Source organism: Pinus tabuliformis, chromosome 4_1 (genome assembly GCF_031772625.1).
Source record: "Pinus tabuliformis cultivar Carrire ecotype Pingquan chromosome 4_1, CPIR1, whole genome shotgun sequence".
NCBI lineage: Eukaryota > Viridiplantae > Streptophyta > Pinopsida > Pinales > Pinaceae > Pinus > Pinus tabuliformis.
This window is the reverse complement of record NC_142303.1, coordinates 506,383,508-506,402,070: the sequence shown is the minus strand read 5'-3', so window position 1 is coordinate 506,402,070 and position 18,563 is coordinate 506,383,508. Positions and strand designations below refer to the sequence as shown.

The following is an 18,563-nucleotide window of genomic DNA, read 5'->3' as shown; positions in this document are numbered from 1 at the left end:
ACATAAAGTTATATAAAAATTACATATCATAAGCCTTCAAAGTCTTGGCTTAAATAAAAGATCATGAAACAAACTGGTCTAAAGTCTCTCGAACAACTATATATATTCATATCCATCTATCCAAGTCAAATCCATCTAATCTATCACTAGAAATATGGACAATCCCATGAAATCATAAAACTGCCCTATTTCCTAGGGATTTTCTGGATGACTAGTCATGTTTGACTAGCCTTGACCGGGCCTGATAAAGCTTGTTTTGATCAAACCAATTGGAATTAGTTCAGTCCTAGTTCCCAAGCTTTCCATTCGTGTATCCAACTCGAGCCCAAGTGTCCTGCAAATATGTCATCCACATAGATATTACGGGAATTTTTTATTCTCTCCAAAATTGCACTTGAAATTCAATTTTCATAAAAACTTCTAGAAATTGTAAAATTAAAATTAAATATGTGAATATGCATAAAATACATCAAAATGAGATGGATTTGATGGAAAATGGATGGAAAATATAAGGATTAAGTAAGTTTCCTTAAGCAAAAATTGACCAAAATTGAGGGCCAACAGTGGCCAAGGGTAGTATATTGATCCTTGGAACTACACAGTGTGAAATTGGGCCAACCTATACCATGCATTACACAATATTAGAGGACAAGCTCTCAGCTTTAGCCTTAGGATTACGTAGTACCCAGCTGGGTAAGGTAAAAACTGGTCGTGGAAAGTGCAGATTTTCCCAGTAAAAGTGTGGCAAATAAGAAGATCTATGTGATGATTTGAGATTGAGTGTAGATATGACTAAGTACAGATGAATCAACTACAGAAACTAAACAAACAGAAGGAAAAAAAATATGCGAGGAGAGTCACCAAAACAGTGGCCATCGGTGCAAAAACAAGAAAAATCGATACTTGTGAAAGGCAAACGTCAAACTGAAAAAATAGTTCTACGAGTTAAAATATGTTGAAACAATAGTAACCATGAAGAGAAACAAGAAAAACAACACTCACAAAAGAGAAATGACAAAAAGTGACAAAAAAAGAGGCAAAAGGCGATAAAAGTGAAACTCACCAGGAAAAGCAATGACAACCCCACCAAAGGTTCCTTCATCTCCTTGGGAATGATAGAGCTCCAAGATCGAATGCACAAATGAGCTCTAGAGGTGTCGCTTAACTAGATTTGAGAAAATTAGGGTTTATGATGTGCATGCCTAAAATCAAGGAAAAAATGACACTTGGCAGAAACTTCTAAAAATAACAATGTGCCACCTTTCGGAAATTAATAATGGATCCCTATTTTCTAGGAATGATTTTTGTCTTTTAGATTTTTTTTCATTCTTTCTTTTTTGGCGAAACTTTCGATGCACGTTGCTGGGAAAGATTGCGCAATTATGGGGAGTTGGGAGACTTTTCGGTTGAGTGCAATGCATAATTTCTAAGCTCAGTGAGGGATTGTGAAGTTTTTGGGCTCAGTTTTAGGCTTCCGTCCATGACTACGCAGTTTTTGAGCTCAAGGATGAATTCCAATCTGAACTACGCAATTCTAATCATCAAGGATGCATGTCCTTAAGGATTGCGTAGTTTTTGGAGGCAAGCCTATAGCTGTTGCGTGACTAAGTAAGAAGGTTAGCTTGTGACTTAGAATGATCAGCTAAGTGTAAAAATGAGCAAACACAAACACAAATAAAAGATATAAGACTCAGTCAAATCACGAGTAGTTAACAATAGTACAACACAAGCTCCTATGGATAGGAAGGAAGGCTCCAAAATCAAAGCATAGGCAAAATTTTGGAGGGTGGTTGTAGCCGCTAAAACATTAGCGACACACTAGTAGAACTCCAACTATCTGTATGGATCCTGTCTCATGCAAAACAGGTCTACTTCTTATGGAAGTATTATTCAGTCATTGATTGTCACAACTTCTTCACTTAGATTGAGTTAAATATATAGTCCCTACCATTCTCTTCATTGGTAGCACACATACAAAGCCAAGTCACACTGATTTGTTTCAATTGGGAATGAGGAGTATATAAATTTAAAAGTAAAAGAAAATGTCAGGGTCTTAGTTTTCATCTCTAGTGTTGCTTCGCTGCTAGTAGGCCTCGAAAGTACCCCGGTGGGGTCACTTCAGGAACAAAAACATTTCTTTTCTGTCAGTGAGCTTGGATAGTACCCTAGCAAAGTTTCTTGCTTCACCTCTCTACATAGGAATCCTTTCTCGTCTTTCACCCTTTATTTAATTTTTCATTTTTTCATTTTATTTATTTATTTAAAGAACTGTGCATAGGAACTTATTTATTTCATGGGGGTGAAAGAGGGATCCCAACTTATTGAGAGAAGAAGAGATTGTTCCTTCAGAGAAGGATATTTATATACACCTTTGACATACTTGTTAAGGTTGTCCTCCCCTCCTTACTATACTTGACTTGTTTGACAAGGATTAACTGAAAATAGAAGACCGATTAGAGTAGGCGGTATTAGTTAAAAGTGCAAGCATCATCATTTCACTATGAATTTCTTTGAAAAGGAACATATTTTCCATCAGAGTATCATCAAGTAAAAGAAATGTAAGATTCACATAAAGAGGGAGAATATAAAGATAATCAGTCGTTGATAGCAGTATAACTTCCTCTTAGACTTCACCCTACTTGTCTGAGATGCTAAACATGGTCTCATGTGGAAGCTATCCTATGACTGAAAGAAAACAAGTAGAAGAAAAGTGTAGAGTAGAAAGTAAAAGAAAGAAAATAAAAGAAACAAACAAGAAAAGAAAACAACTATTCCTACTCCTAACCTAACATTGAATAGGCCAAACTTATGTGAAACAATACTTCCAATGTAGCCACTTGCGCATTGGCTAGCCTGTGTATGCGAGGGAATGCATGCCAAAAATGATATAAAAGCATAACAATAAACAATAAACATAAGACAATAGAAACCAAAATAGTAGAAGTTTAAAAGAATGTGTAGAAAAGAAAGAATGAAACGTGCATGGAAGATATTCTATAAAGGCATGGTGATTTTTAGACACACTGCGACCTGAAGACATGCAAGAGAAAACTTTCGAACTATGAAAATGAGTGAACATAAACAAAGAAGAAATTTTTTGTTTTGCAACCATGATCGCCATATATGACTCCTCTAATCACTAAGAGATGGGATCGTGTGATATATATGGAGGATGTGAAAATTGTAAAATAGATTGATCTTCGATTTGTGTGACAGAGTGATGAGGAGCCTAGAAAAATCTAACACATTTCTAATTGGAAGTGGAACTGACCTCAAGACTACAAGAACTTGACATAACCATCAGCTCGAGCTAAAGTGCCTCAACAGCTTGGGAAATTTCCAACACCTCAAAATATGGATCATCAAAGATCGATGGCCTAGAAATATCGACAATGGAAAAATCAGAATCACATCAAAAGAATTAATGAAAATATCACGAAAACCATGATGAGAAAGTTCAAGATTACAAACAGAGGCATCCTCGTGATCTAATGAATCATAAAGAGGGATGATGAATAAAAATAAATTTCACCCTCTATATTTTTATAAAGATAAGATGAGAGATTGGAAAGGTCAAGAAAAATAGATTTTTCCTCTCCACATTTGAATGAAAAATGGACATTCCATGTGCTCTCAGAATGATCAAAAACTTATTCTTCACAAGATTTAACAGGGGTGACAGGATCATGGAATATGTCAGGATAATGAGGGAGAGGTGCAGAAGGAGAAGAATCATCCTTCATTGTAGGTTCTTGTTTAGCTATGGGCTCCCACTCATAATCATCGTAAATGATATCACAAGTTGGCTACTCAACACTAAATCCATCCAAAAATTGATCCTCATGAACATCAAAAGAGATATTTGAAACAGGGAAACACAACAAATCACAATCTAAAGGATCGGAGGGAGCAAAGGATGGAGGATGAGGAGATAACACTTGAGCGTAACCATCAAACTCATAGTCCAAGCCTGCGCTTAAATTTTTGAGTATGTGGGGTGGGAGAAGATGGTGGTAGATTAGCATATGAATTCTCAAGTTCTCCCACCTCAACTTGCGGAACTAGAGTTGTTTGATGAGAAGGGGACGAAGGGTCACTTGGAACAACTTCATCCATCATGTATTTAGGAGATCTAATACTGAGGTACGTTGGGAGAGGTTCGAAATATTCAAGCTCGTGCATATTTTCTGAAATGTGAACAAGATATTGGAATCTTTCAACCAAGAAAGACCAATCAACATCATATTCTGTATATTGAAAGAGAAAATGAATCAAGTGCTTTTCACAAATTCAAAATTTTCTTGCACAGAGTTTTATGATTATACATATCAAAGACACAGAACATCTCTGTGACAAGGTGTTAGAAAGAGTATATGGAGTCAGTAGGAAATGTGTTACACCATTCTTATACGTGCCCTTCGAACGTGAGGATGAAAAACCTACAACCAACATCCTCACAATGGATATTGTGCTTCATGTAGAAATCAAGAAAATAGGTGGTGTGCTCAAATAAGGTTGTTTCACCCTCGCCATTGAATTTAAAATTCGACAAGTCATCAATAATTCTCATCAACACTTTCATATTTGTGTGTCTGAAAAAATATGTCGGGGTTATGATTTGGGGAGAAGTCATTAATTGAGTGTAGAAATTCAAAATAGACTTCAAGGGCTCACCTTGTCATCTGGCCCTCCTTCTAGCGCCATAAATGTTGACAATGTTGGACCTGCCAATATTTAGGCGATCTCCCAAATATGAAGTCCCAAATAGACCTCACACCATTCAGAGTAGGAGTCCCAGTAGTGGGTGGTAATGTTATGACTTGAATACAAAAATGCGCACAGTGAAGTATAGTAACTTTGGTGAGAGCAAGTGTTTGACAGCATGGAAAGTCAAGTGTGATGCATGAAGGTTCCAACCACAAAGGGAAAAGGAAGTGCACCTCTTTGAAGCCTATAATAATACGCAACTTAAAAGGAACACATGAGCATAATGACATCACGAGCTAACATGTGGAATAGTACTTAAGTTAAGGTGATGAATTAATACAATAACATGCATTCAACAAGATACGTACAAATGCAAACAAAACAGTTCATAAGCATAAGCATTTAAGTTAAATAGAATACATTGAAAATACAACAAGACTAGTCCTTCTATATTCATAACATATGCATGAAAGAGTGTCGGCTCTACTTTTTGTTATAAGTTAAAGTTCCATTCCTACATACACCATTGACACACCACTAGCCCCAATAGTGGAACATTAAAGTCATGAACACGTACTCCTCCAAAGACGTATACTCGATCTATAGTACGGAGAAGCCAAGGCTCTTCACAATACTCCCAATCTCCTTCCAAGCCTAAGCCTAGCCAAAATCTTGGGTCCCGAAAATTTGTTACATGAGTTATCAGGTTCTATTTATAACAAGCGGGGGTGACTCTTCAACTCCCCTTTGTGACCTTTGGACTAACCCCATGACTCTTCAACTTGTTTACAAAATGACTCATTACATTATATCATGACTCTTTATATTCCAATATTGACACTTTGAATTTCACTTATAACATAATTACAAATAATATTACAATTTACACTTGTACCAATATAAGACAAAATAGGGTAGGGACAACTTGACAGCCTAACAAGACAAAACACTATGATGCTTGAGTTTGGGGAAACTCTAGCTCAACAACTTCCACTTGATTCTTCTTGATCACATATTGGTGCCATGCTTGATACTATGCGATGACATCCCTAAAATTCGTAATGGTGTCTGGATGGGAGTACACTCTTACCTCCATGGCATCCGGGTACAATGTTTTGGAACCAGTTTCAACCTCCTTCTGAAGCATGAGAAACATTGTTCTAATTTGGACAGGACCGTCGATGTAGTTCTGAATATTATGTCTATTCAGCTATAAATATTCCTTGGTGGTAATCTATCTTAGCTCCTCCAAGTACTCTTCAATCTCCTTCCTGACATGGTTCCTGGATTTAGCTTCCATGAGTGAAGCAACTAATCGGATCCTGTATGCATTCACCAACACCTCAAAATTGTTGTATAACTATACATATGAGGCTTAAATACTTCTAATGAAAGAGGCGAGATTCCTGTTATTTTGAATCAACATTCGAACTCTTGGTTTCTCCAGCTCTTCCTATGTGATCAGGTGCTAAAAAAAGAGCTCAAAATTCAAAGTTGTTAGATCAGCGTGGGACATGAATAACTATGTAGTTCTCATCATCCTAAATCTGGTGCAACTTGTTTCGCATGAAACGGACTCTGTATGCTCCTAGAATCATGTTCTATTCATTTTCCCAAATAGGCGAATTTTGGCAAAATGTGACAGCCCAGTCGGCATTCTGTACTCCTGACATAGTGCTAACTATGTAGGCTGATGTGGCAGGGTTGACCAGTCGACAGGCCTTCGACAAATCATGGAGTTCCAAGTGGCACAATCTCATTGGGTGCATTTGACGGAATTTGATTGGTCAGAAGGTGGCCAACCATAGGCTGCCACATGGCATAGCTAGGGGCTACCATGTGGTAGCCTGAGGGCCACCAAAATTCTAATTAAGGGTTAGAGCATTAGTGACGGCAGTCTAAAGCGCAACCTCTAAGCATCAAGACCAAGCCTCCTACCAATATGCCATACCATAGTTCTTAATATCTATGGTGTTCATTGTTTATTTAACGTTGAGGTCCGTGCCAATCCAAGGAAAGGGCCACCCATGGGGGCCAGCCCTTGGACGCGCCACCCTAATGTGACCACCAAAAAATGGAGTAGGTTGCCCGACCGCTGGGGGAAGGCCATTGGCCTTAGCCCCGGGCATGTCAACCCCACATGACCATAAATTTTGGAATTAAGACCTTATAGGCCATTTAATGTGCCTAATAATTTTGCCCAGAAATCGGCTAAATTGGCTAAATCGGCACTCTGTTAGCACAATTTGGGGCAAATTTGTATGATGGTGCTGGATTTTGGATAAATTGTGGTGCGATTAGCAGAAAAACTTGGGGAAGTCATAACTTCTTCTGTTTTTGACCAAATCAGAAGCATAAAGAGACTAGACAGGCATTTTTTTGGCATTCTAGAGCCATTCGAATAGGTTTCAGAGCTTTCTGAGCATTGTAAACTAATGTATTCACACTTCTGAGAATAATAGAGAGGGTCAAGCCATTAGAAGATGGACGAAGGAGACGTAGCCTAGGCGGGTGAACTCCTTCATCATGTGTTGTTGTGATATTGTTTTGGTGATGTTCATGTCTGTTATATGTTTTTTTTCAATCGTTTGTTTATGTTAATTTGTACATAAAATTTACATAAGAGCACTCAAAAACTCATGTTTAAATTTGCAATTAACCTCATGAAACCTTAAGCACTTTTAACATATTTTGAAAGGGAATTTAGTACAACAAAACTAATTTTCCCATTCATATCATTGTGGCTTCATTTTCTTTGGCAAGTTAAGCGGTGCCCCTTTGTATCACATCGTCCATCACTGCATGACGACAAAGGAAGCTTATACATTCTTAGGAGTTTTAGCATAGTCTTTGCTCTGCTACTGCAAATTATGCAATTGAAAAACTGCCTTATGTATGGTTATGTGCTCCTCATAGAGGTCCTGAATGATCTCTCCAAAAGTTGATACTTCATCAAGTATTGCTACTCTCATTTCCTCCAAGTACACCTATGCAAAGACTACGTTCGATGCTGCTGCACGAAGCTATTCTATCTCTTGTCGGTCAGCCCGTAAGTTTTTTTCCAATTTCTTATTCTTGGCCATCCAGTACTAAGTGTTCGATCTTGCTACACCTCGAAAGGCCAAGTTGGCTTCAAAAATGGCATTTGGATTCTTACGGGTGTTCGCCACGATCACCCTCTCTCTAGTGAATATACGTGATGCATGATCATCTGAAAGATTATTTCTTTGTGATTGTACAATTATCTTTCGGAATTCATCATATGAAAGATTATACAAGCCCATTACCAGATCATCATCAAGAGGAACAACATTCCCTTCCTCACTCAGAGCTAACTCTGCTACTGAAGGCGGTGTAGACTGAATAGTGACATGTGGTGCACTTGGCATCTGGTCAACATCTTCATTTTGTGGCTCCATTTCCAACTCCATATCTACAACTTCAACCAAGTCTTCAATCTGATGAGAAATATTTTGATCCTATGTCTGTTTTCTCTTCTCGTCTATTGCTCGTTGGTTCTATTCCTTCTCTTCAACTTGCTTCTGCACTGTTTCTACTAGTATTGTGCATTGCCTTTCTTCTTCTTTGGGCTTTTGCTTATATTCCTCCATTCTTATCTGTTTTTTATTCTCTCTTCCTTTGTTCTTCTCTCTACAACCTTTGTTTCCTCTTTGCCTTGTTTATGAAATCCGCTTTCATAAAAACATGATCCTCTTTCATCTTGCGACTTCTTTCCTTCCTAGGACTGTAAGATGATGACATCTGAACTTGGGAAGGGAAGGTTGGATACCTGCATGAAATCCTGTGTAATACTGACTGTTGAACACTAATGTAAACATGTATGTCCTATAGATATAATTTGAAGCTCCTTGTTGAAAAGATTCCTTAACGTTGTGCCATGTTAGATCTGAATACTTTTATACAAATAGTTGAGTGTTCACATACACTGACAAATCCACTGGCATTTTCTCAACTTCATCCCCAGTACTACTGTCAGTGGTATGTTTTGAAGCAACCCTCTTGGGTGCCATGGTAACAATGATTGTTGGAGAGAAGTGCTCAACTATGATACCTATGGGACAGAAAAGGCACTCATAGCAAGCAAACATTAGATTTTGCAAATCTAACATCAAAGAGTTATCAAGCAGCAAGTCGGACAACTAGTGAGAGTGATTGTGCAGTTTCCATGAACAGGTGAGGGGGAGTGATTTTGGGAACTGTGCATTGCAAAGTCTTAGTATCCAAGCTTTAAGGGTGCAGCCTAAGGCGTGAGACTGCAAAATGCGCAGTTCAGCCTAGGCAGAGACTGGGAGAGACAACGCATTACATAGTCTCAGTGGGTAAGGCTAATAGACTGAGCCCTAGAACTACGTAGTGCAAAATTGGTCCAGCCTGTATTGTGCACTACATAGTATCATAGGCCAAGCTCTCAGCTTGAGTCCTAGGATTGCACAGTGCCTAGTTGGGTAAGGTAAAAACTCGCCAAGGAAAGTGTATATTTTTCCGGTGAAGGTGTGGGAAGCAATAAGATCTAAGTGATGATGTGAGATTGAGTTTGGATTTGACTAAGTAGAGTTGAATCAATGTGAATCAATTGGAGAAACTAAAAAATGGAAGGAAAAACAAATGTGTGAGGAGAGTCACCGAAACGGTGACCATCGGTGAAAAAACGAGAAAACCGATGCGACACTTTTGAAAGTCAAATAAGAAATTGAAGCAACACTTCTACAAGCTAAAATATATTGAAATTCTAGAAACGATGAATAGAAACAAAAAAGAAAGCAGTCAGACAAGCGAAACGACAAAAAGCCTCAGGAATTCCAGAGCTCTAATATTGAACGTGAAAATGAGCTCTAGAGGTGTCAATTAACTAGATTTGAGAAAATTAGGGTTTATGACGTGCATGCCTAAAATCAAGGAAAAAGCGACACTTGGCAGAAACTTCTAAAAATAGAAATGTGCCACCTTCGGGAAAATAATAATGGATCCCTATTTTCTAGGGATTATTTTTTATTTTTAGATTTTCTTTTCTTTCTTTTCTAGGGAAACTTTCCATACATGTGGCTAGGAAAGATTGTGCAATTTTGAGAACTAGGAAACTTTCAGTCTCACTGCACTGCGCAATTTTTTAGCTAAGTGAGGGATTGCATAGTTTCTTGGCTTAGTGCTGGGTTTCCTTCCATGATTGCGTAGTTTCCGAGATCAAGGCTAACTTCTAGTCTAGACTGCGCAATTCCAATCATCAAGGTTGTTTGCCCTCAAGGATTATACAATTTCTGGAGGCATGCCCATAACTATTGTCTGACAAAGTCAAAAGGTTAGCTTATGACTTAGAAAGATCAAATAAGTGTAAAAATGAGTAAACACAAGAAAAAATAAAAAATTTAAGCCTTAGTCAAATCATGAGTACTTGACAACAGTACAAGATAAGCTCTTGTGGATAGGAAGGAAGGCTCCAAAATCAAAGCACAGGAAAAATTTTGGAGCATGGTTGTAGCCACTACAACAACAAGGCTAGAAAATGGTCAAATAAGAACTTTGAGTTCCCATATTGATGAATGAATTGAAGAAAAATATGGAAAACAATGTGATAGAGAATGACAAACATTGATATGACTATACTTGAAGTGGTAGCAACATTTTCATAATGTGACAATGATTGTTGTATTGAAAGTATTTGAAGGTTACAGTGTCATTGATAACATTCATAGTGTGGATAGGTCGAGATGATGATGAAAAGATGAAAATATTGCATTGGTGATATTAGTGATTACAAGTTGTGATTATTTATTTTTATAAAAATATAAATATTTATGATGATAATAGATACCTTTTGAAAATGATGTGAAATAGAGCTCCACGAGGAGTTCAAGAAGGAGGTTGGAGCTTTAATTAGGTTGGAGGTTAGAGCAGGTTGGATCCCGCTCATTATCAAGGTTGGAGCCTATAGAAGGTTGGAGTCCATTCATCATCGAGGTTGGAGTTGAAATTAGGTTGTATTCTACAATGAGAAACTGCTTGCACTCTTTTGAGGTTGGTGCCTCAATCAGATTGTAGCCTACCATAAGTGGAAACTTGTATTTATTGGGGGTAATCTCCTCCAACAAGTTGTTGATGACTGCCAGTATTGCAGCAAGGATACTGCAACTCCTAGGCTACCAGCTTTACTTATCAACCTGGGGTTCATACAAACTTGGAGGTGACAGTGTTGTATGCACAAGTAAAAGCGATGGTCCTGCCTGTTGTCAGTGTTCAGCTGGCGAGAGACAACTGGGGTTCCAAGCCATACTTCTATAGAGTCATAAGAAGCTTTATTCTTTGATGGAAGAAGGGAAAATCTACTCCAAGAGAGCTACTCTACTGCAGTAATGAAAAACAACATGTAATGCTAAATCACACCATATCCTAATTAACCATTTAAGCAACTATCCTAAGCAGAATTGCTAAATCAACACTAATAAAATGCTACTATCTAAGTTGCAGAATTAAAAAGCATCAAACCATACTAATGTGCAAGCAAAAACATAAACTAAATTTGTTTTCACTTTTTTGGGTTTTTTAGGCAAAATCAAGTATGCAAACTAATTGTTCTTGTGGATGTGACAGGTGGATGGAAGGTGTTTTAGGATGGCTGGAAGGTTTATGAAGTGGTTGGATGCTGTGGAGGGGTCCTAGGAGGATTTTTGTGACTTCCTAGAGATTTCCCATCAATTCGGCTTCAAAACAAGCCGTTTGAGGAAAACCTACAGGATGTACTAGAAACCACAGGAAACCTACAGGATATAGCCAAGAGCTAATTGTGACGTGTTGGAGGTGTTGGGAAGCTTGGGAAAGGTGTGTGATGAGTGGAATGGGGTGTTAGAAGGTCTAGGAGCACTCAAGAGTCAATATCCAAGATAAGAGATGGTTAAATTTGCTCAATGTATCTAGGGGAATTTCAATGAAAAATGATGAAAAACTAGTGAGGGTGATGGTGAAACAAGAGATGGCTACAGTGGATGAAGTGGAAGGTAGTTGTTGGTGATGAATTCTGGGTCTCCTCCTAAAGTACCTGCTCTTCTTAAAACATGTGTGTCTTCCAAGAACTATGCAACAAGATACATTTTCATAAACTAGAAAAGCATGAACCAATTGCCTATGTTATGCATGAAGAAAGTTGTTGAAGGGAATGAAAGCATGAGTGAGATCTTATTGCAGAAATGGAGATGGAAAAATATGACAATGAAATCTGCCTTCCAACATGATCAAAATATTGAATCAAAGACAACAAGCTCCAAAGCTCATACAAGAACTAGAAATTTGTGTTTTTGGGGTTGCTGAAGGGTCCCTTCCTCAAGTCATGGTCCCAGAGGGAGGAAGTGAGGTCGAGACACCTACTGACAACCTTGTGGTGATCCTTTTTCTCCTTGCTAACTTGCTACTTGAAAGAAGGCACAAATGGAAGCAAACTATCACACAATTAATCTAATCTATATTGTTGTAATGGAAATGCATCTACCAAGAAAATTAACAATTAAGCTATGAATGTATACTAGCATACATGTACAATAAAGAGGAGCCTTGGATGCTAGGGTCAGGCCCTAACCCAAGAGCTTCAACCCTTTGAGTTAACTCAGTGCTGGCACAAAACAAAACTCATTCTTATTACCAAAACAATGGATTACATCAAAAGTTGTCACAAGTCTTGCAGCTTGAAAATAGAGTAGAGTTTTCCAATCAAAAATCCAAATCCTCTTGAGGTCCTAAGCCTCTCTACTTATACATCTGAAGTCTCCAATGACTTTCTTAAAATTATGGAGGCTCGGTTCCCAAACTCGAGATAAACTGGTGCTTTGTCTTTCACTTGCTCAACTACCTTCTAGTCCTCATGATTTGGTTGTTTGCACTATGAGCTGATGGAGGAATATTCAAATGGAGGGGTAGTAAATGAGGAGGATTTACCTCCTATAATCCCTCTCCCTTGTCCCATTTGAGTTTTGACCTTGGTATTTTCCAAACTTCATTGATTTTATCCTTTAATCCTGCATTAAATGCACATTAGACCACAAAGAAAAATATCCAACTCTAACTCATATCATAAAAAAAATATAATCAAAAGTATGTAATAAGTTATGAGAATAGTTGGTTTGACTAAGATAGGAGGTGAATTAAGGCCCATATAATTACCTAATGATGAGGCTCACCATCACGCCCCTACTAAAAGTGTTACTCATCCTCTGAGCAACTTAGTCAATATCCATATCCTTCATGGCTCTGGTAGCCTCTATGACATCCCATGCCTCTGTTGTGGTCTCCTCTTCTTGTTCATAGAAGCCTAATTTCTTTTCTACTTCTTCCCACTGCCTCTTTTCTTCTTCTTCTTTTCTCCCTTCTAGCATCCCTAAGAGTAGTGGTGGACTGAGTTTTAGGCCTATCCAATTAACCTTCAACCTTTGCATAGATTGCTTATACATAGGTGTCCTGTTGAGTGCCTCTCCAAAACTTTGAGGGGAATGATATTATCTTATCTTTAAGTTGTGTGGTAGTGTGTTCCATCTCCTTAGGAAAGCATGTATACTATCATCTCCTAGCAGCCTAAACATGTCCTCAAAATGTGAAATTGCTTTCTCTTGGGCAACAAGATATCTAGGTGCCAACTGACGATCATTTGCAATCAAATTATGGGTACTGATGAGGGCCATGGGATTTGATTGTTTAGCTCTGATCAAAAGAGGTTCAGTTTGCTCTCTGGCCAATATCCTTTTCATCTCTACAGCTCTTGACTCCTCATGGTTCATCGATGTTGCCAAAGCCATTAATTGTAGATCTCCTAGCTTGGCATTAGGGTCCCAAAGATTCATTTTTTTTGAGGGCCATGTTGTGCAAATAAAACTCAACCATTTTGGCCCTATCCTCTAGTGTACTTTGATCACAAAGATAAATAAACTACCTGTAGTCCTAAAATGGCATGGTTCCCCTATGTGCTAGTGTTGCTGACTTGATGGGCACTGACCGAGGTTTGGAGTTAATTAGCCAAACAAATCCCTACACTACTGGCCCTTTCGGCAACAGCCTACAGAGCGTGGACCAAGGTCTCACCCGAAGCAGTATGGGGGGATGCTGGAACCAAGTTTCCGCACCGTTGATATGTCTGAGGGGTCGGTTTAGTCCAACTATGAATACCTTTGCACAGGTCGGTTCGCGCACTATCCTGACTTCTGAGGCCTTCACAATCTATTATAATCACCTTCGCGCAACCCTCACCAGGGGCTGAGGTGACTTTGTGCTACCTTAGCAGCGATCTACGCTACTTCCATCCACTGTTTATTACCCAATTTAGAACCTAGTCTCCAGGCTCATTCATTAAGGTAAGGAGCCAATTCCTGTATCTTCTAAAGTAACCTTGAGTAGTAAAGGTTTGGTAGCTGTATGACTCCTCTGCATGGATCGGGGTTGAGCCCGATCCTCAAGTCTATAGCTAATATAAATTTTAAGAAGAATGTCTATATCGAAGCATATTTCTCGTCATCAGTAAGCGGCATTTTGAACTGCATGTTTGCTTCTACGTGTAGGTAAAACTTTTTCTCGTCATTAGTAAGCGGCATTTTGAACTGCATGTTTGCTTCTACGTGTAGGTAAAACTTTTGTGGTTGCAGCATTTTGAACTGCATGTTTGCTTCTACAGTAGAGAATGTTTGATCTGCATGCGCAAGCTTTTTTTTAGGAAGGTTTCTGAATGGAAGACAACTTAAGGACTATGCGGATTCTACCAAGAAGAGGAGCAACCTCAGGCATGAAGAACCAAGAATTGGAGGAATTGAAGAGAAAAGTTTAGAGATGGACACTAGAAGAGCTAGAGATGTTGAAGAAGATTCAAAACCCGAATAGGGTTTGTTTTGTCATAACTAAGCTAAAGATAGAGTAGAGAGATGACAAGAAAACATCAATACATGGAAAAAAATGGTAAGTTGAAGAAGTTCTTATATGTTTATTACCAGTACAATTACATGTGAAGGAGCATAAAGAAAAGGTTGTTAAAATAGTGATATAGCTCTATTAACTTTTGTATTTATATAGATTGGATATGGATTAAATATAACTTATTTTAACAACTTGAACTCTTTTATAAAAGAGGCTTAATGTGTGGAGCTATAAAAGCCAACTTTTTTATCCAAACATTTCTCCAAACCTAAAATTTCTTTTTAAATAAAATAATTTATATTTATAATTTAGATATTCAATTAAATCTCATAACATATCAGAGTTTATTTCTTCATGCTACTCTTTCTTATACTATTGTTTTACCATATTTCTTTTGCAACATGTGATGCAATTGCTAGTATTTACAAACAATCATAATACTATTGGAAAACTGAAACAATTTGGAGAAGGGAGTATTTTTTCACTGCAACAAACGTAGTTGTTTCCGTTCAAATATTTGCATTAGTTGGCGTAGGTCACGGAGCTTTACAGACCATTGTACCATGGCATAGCAAGATTACAAACTGGAAGCGTATATCAAATTGCAAAACAAAAAAACAAACATTTCGTAGATATTGGAGGGATTCTCATGGTGAAGAATGGGATTACGTTGGAGTAGAATTTGAGGGCGATATTACTGAAGACCATGATGATGGATATCGCGGAGGCTTGGGATTATTTGTTTCAGATGTCGTATATGGAGACTTTGCCTTTGCATTCAGCCTGCATAACGCAGAACAAGATAGCATTTTCATTTTAGTTGTTAGTTGCGCATTTCATAGCGGGGAGACCTGAAAAATCATTAGAAAACAAATTGCAGAAAGCAAATATTGTTATGGAAGTGGTTAAGGTACCTGTCCTTGCGATTCTTTAGGAAACGTTGCAGGGAATGCTTCCTCGTTATTGGAAGATCTGTTCATCATGCCATTGCCAAAATGACATCAAGGGGATTATCAGGATACTAATTACGGGGAGCTTGCTAATAAAATTCTACAAAATTTCTAATAGATTTGATTTTTCCTATAAAAATATTTTCACATAATTCTTTTGCTAAATTTGATTTTTCTAGAGAGTTCTTAAAAGATTCGAAAAGAAAATTTGCGAATAGATTTGTTCCTGTTGCATCTGAAAGACAAATCCAACTAAATTTGAAATAGAATTTCTAAGTCCTAAAGGATTTGGAAAAGAAAAGAGAAAAAATAAGAACCTAAATTTATAAAAAGTAAATTTGACTACTTATCAAATTACTCTAATAAGTATCTATTACTCATCTGCATATTTCCTTTTCTTAATCATCTTCTGTATATTCAACTGGTGTGAAAGAAGTACATCAGATTTAGCTGTGTGGAGGCCGGATTGACCTCAAATTAATGAAGAGTATGAAAACTGCAGGCCTTGGTCGTACCTGTGAGCACCTTGCCACTTGAAGATTGGTGGCGGCGGATTACTGATCCCTCCGATGACTTCATGACAGGAAATTGTATTTTGAGCTGAGTGTATGAATAATTCGAATAATTTCCACCTTTCGCAATGAACAGTATGTCCTGGGCCTGTACAAGGAAACAGATGTCATTAGATGGCATACAAAGTTAAAATTTAGTTAAATGTACATTATGTCCTGGGCCTGTACAAGGAAACATATGTCATTTTAGGGCATACAAAATTAAAATTCTGTGAAAGGAAATTTAAGTCGTTTAATATTGGAGTTTAAGCGTTTGGAGGTTTTTCATAATATTGAATTTATTTTATATTAAATATGTGAAAAAGCGATAAAAATAAATAAATTAAAATTTATTGTTAAAAAAAACTAGAAATGTGAAATTGTTGAAATTCTGGGAGAATCGAATTCAAATCTCCTTGTTGTGACTAGGTTACGAGGAAGAGGACATATCATAGCCTTCTAGAAGTTTACTAGTAATTATGTTTCAAGCTAGTTACTCATTTCATGTCAAACATTGAAGAAAAAAAAATGCTAATTTCAGTATATTATCACAATTTCATTCCAAATTATATCACCATATTCCAACATCAAAAAACAATTTCTTTCTATTAATAGAGGAAACTGGAAAAAATTCCAACCAATAAAATAGTTTAGTCTATTAATTGAACTCCGTGAATCCCCATACCTTATCTGCAGGAATATCCTCATACACGTTCACCATTCCACCGTATAAAATTGTCAACTGCGCACCAGATTGCTTGCCCGGAATCGTGGCCGCCTCAGGTCTGGAATGAAAAAAATAAATGAAACAAGAAGTAGCTGAAAATAAAAACACCAACTGTACCAGACTCAAAACGTGTAACAGACCTTGAACAATCGTCTCTATCTGACGACATCTTGTTCTCTATTGGGGATCAAAACCGGGACTGGGGATCAGCCGAGGAAGAACTTCTGAAACTGAGCGCTTAGTACCTCCAACACTCCTAATCAATGAATGGAAATAATTATTCTCTTCAAAAGTCATCCCAAATTCAATTGAAAGCACATTTTTTTCATAAAAATAGTTGCTCTACATATCCAAGTTATTATTTGGGCTAACCATCAAGCTATAAAATAGATAATTCCGTCGAGCTCTTATGTAACCTATGAGTTTAAGTTTGATTAGTTCTGCTTTTAAATATATATAAAAAACTCAATTTTTCCAAAAATTTCTCAACAGTTCCACATTAATATCCAGGCTAATACCATTTTACATTAATATCCAGGCTAATACCATTTTTAATGTTAATATTATTTTTTGGTTTTGATTCAGTTATTAAATCATTAGTGAGGATAGCTATTTTTGGTTGCTATCGGTCATGCAAGTTGACTCATCACTATTATTTAAAGAAAAATACACTATTTAGAATAACCATTTGATAATATTTAAGGTGCAGGCTTTCACTCTTGCCAAATAAATACCTCTAAATATAGCACAATTAAACTATTTCCTTAAGTCTGAAAAAGAAAAACTCTTAACCAAACAAAAATACTTTACTGATTCTAAAAATATTTTAAAATAATAAATTAAATTCACCTCTGCAACAATTACCTTATCAATTACGTTCAGCATCAGCCTTGGCTCCTGCTTGGCTCGCCTCTGTGTCCTATCCATTAAGCTTCATTTACTTACATCAGCTTCTCCTCCTCCCTGCTTTTAGTGCCAAGCAAATCTATGGCGGCAGCAGCCCTTCCCGCATCAAATTTATAAAGGGGAACGATGAAAGCTACACGTCGAAATGAAATAAAGGCTTCGTTATTCTCTTTCGTATGAGGCGGCAACGCCCCATCTTGAGGAAAGCAAATTGTTTTCCAGAATTATTTGAACATGTGTTGAATCACACAACGACGGCAGAGCACGCAATCTCCCCTCATGGCGGCTGCTACGCACATTCAGAGAAAGTAGAAAAGCAAGTTTGGTTTGAAGTTGAAGGTTCAATGTTTTATTATTATTTTTAACAGATGGGACATCCTATAAAGTACGCAAGATACGATTAGATAAATTTGAATAAATCTCTCATTTTTATGTATGACAATTGCTTTTGAGGGGGAGTTTTTTTGGAATTTATATGATAATATTATTATAATAATATTTTGGAATATTATAAGTTTAATTGAAAAATGTATAAAGAAATATGGAAAAGTTTATTATAGATTTGAAAATAATTGTAATTTATTAAATTTTTTGATTTGGATTTAAAAAGTAAGTATTTCTTAATTATTCATGTTATATTATATGGATGTGAAATTTTGAATTACATTATATCTAAAAAATAATGGGAAAATTATATTATTGCTTTCAAATCTAAGGAGAAATTGTTGGAAAATAAATAGCTAGAAAGAAAAAGAAAATTAAAATATTATAAGGAGGTGATCAAGGTCAATCTCAAAAACCAAAAATTATATATTTGTCTTG

The 18,563-nt window shown here is 37.1% G+C and overlaps 1 protein-coding gene across 1 annotated transcript; it reads right to left on the bottom strand.

Annotated features, from left to right (window-relative positions):
- Positions 1 to 210: 210 nt before the first annotated feature.
- On the bottom strand, positions 211 to 17,850 carry LOC149176765 (protein TIFY 11b-like). The gene is made up of 7 exons (XM_089423186.1): positions 17,700 to 17,850; positions 16,976 to 17,091; positions 16,794 to 16,893; positions 16,073 to 16,217; positions 15,522 to 15,579; positions 15,277 to 15,390; positions 211 to 334 (listed from the first exon to the last, which is right to left on the bottom strand). Exons 2-7 carry the CDS (start codon positions 17,002 to 17,004, stop codon positions 226 to 228), a joined length of 555 nt encoding a protein of 184 aa, XP_089279312.1. The 5' UTR covers positions 17,005 to 17,091; positions 17,700 to 17,850; the 3' UTR covers positions 211 to 225.
- Between the last annotated feature and the right edge of the window lie 713 nt (positions 17,851 to 18,563).